The sequence below is a fragment of the Echinops telfairi genome, unplaced genomic scaffold, assembly GCF_000313985.2.
Source record: "Echinops telfairi isolate 266 unplaced genomic scaffold, ASM31398v2 ScPeMD7_5868;HRSCAF=6743_0, whole genome shotgun sequence".
NCBI lineage: Eukaryota > Metazoa > Chordata > Mammalia > Afrosoricida > Tenrecidae > Echinops > Echinops telfairi.
The window spans coordinates 2,858,730-2,859,868 of NW_022109767.1; the positions used below are offsets into that span (position 1 = coordinate 2,858,730).

At 58.1% G+C, this 1,139-nt stretch overlaps 1 protein-coding gene across 1 annotated transcript in view; it reads left to right on the top strand.

Annotated features, from left to right (window-relative positions):
- The window catches only part of LOC105979518 (patr class I histocompatibility antigen, B-2 alpha chain-like), a 254,494-nt gene that overhangs the window by 251,840 nt on the left and 1,515 nt on the right, over nucleotides 1-1,139 (top strand). The window contains 2 exon segments of the mRNA XM_045295752.1: nucleotides 396-680; nucleotides 783-899. Coding sequence (XP_045151687.1) covers nucleotides 396-680; nucleotides 783-899 — 402 coding nt within the window.

Below are 1,139 nucleotides of genomic sequence, written 5' to 3' on the forward strand. Positions count from 1 at the left end.
CCTTTACCCTCCCTGTTTTGCCACTCACACCACTGGTCCTATAGGGCTCATCCGTCCTTTCTCTCATATCTTGTTCTAAGTCCCACACCCAATGGGTTTACAGATCTGATTCAGTTTGTTTCAGTTTCTGAGCCTCCACCCAGACCGAACTAGAAGTCCCTGTTTTCTCCCTCAGGCAGCAATGCCCCACTCCTGTGGGCTGCCTCAGCCTGATTCTAGAACCTTCCCTCAACGAGGAGGTTAAGGAGCATCTGGGCTCCAGGCTGGTGTCTGGGTGCTGTCCTTCCTCTGCGATCCCAAGTGCCCCGTCCATCCTCAGGGTAATCACAGGAGCCCTGCTGACATGACCCCAGGGAGGTCACCCAGAGTTCCTCAGCTCTCTGACCCTCCCCCAGAGCCTCCGAAGACCCAGGTGACCCACCACCAGGAACTCCATGTCCCTGAGGGAGAGGTCACACTGAGGTGCTGGGCCCGGGGCTTCTACCCGGCGGACATCGTCTTGACCTGGCAGCGGGACGGCGAGGACCAGACCCAGGACATGGAGCTGGTGGAGACGAGGCCTACGGGGGATGGGACCTTCCAGAAGTGGGCAGCTGTGGTGGTGCCCTCCGGGGAGGAGCAGAGATACACGTGCCTAGTGCAGCATGAGGGGCTACCTGAGCCCCTCACCCTGAGATGGGGTGAGGACGGGCACAGGGGTGGGCCCTCTTCTCAAGGAAAGCCGGGCGGCCCCTCAGAGCACCAACAGAGACAGGGACCCTCACTGCACATTCTCTTTCCAGAACTGCCTTCCCAGCGCACCATCCCCATTGTGGGAATAGTTGTTGGCCTGGTTCTCCTCGCAGCTGTGGTCATTGGAGCTGTGGTTGTATTTGTGATCCGGAGGAAGAAGTGCTCAGGTAGACCTGTGCGTGTGTGTGTCCCAGGTTCTTGTCCCACTCGAGGGTTCACGTCCCAGGTAGGAGGTTGGCAGTCTTCTGCCTCCATAAGGGAAGCAGCATCCATATGTGCTGCGCCCTTGCAGCGCCCTGTGTGCTAACAATTACTCTCCTGTGTGTACGTGCACATCCCTCTGTGTGCATGTGAGAAGGGCACCTTTATGGTTCCAGTGATGGAGACCTCATTCCCAGTAGTCACAT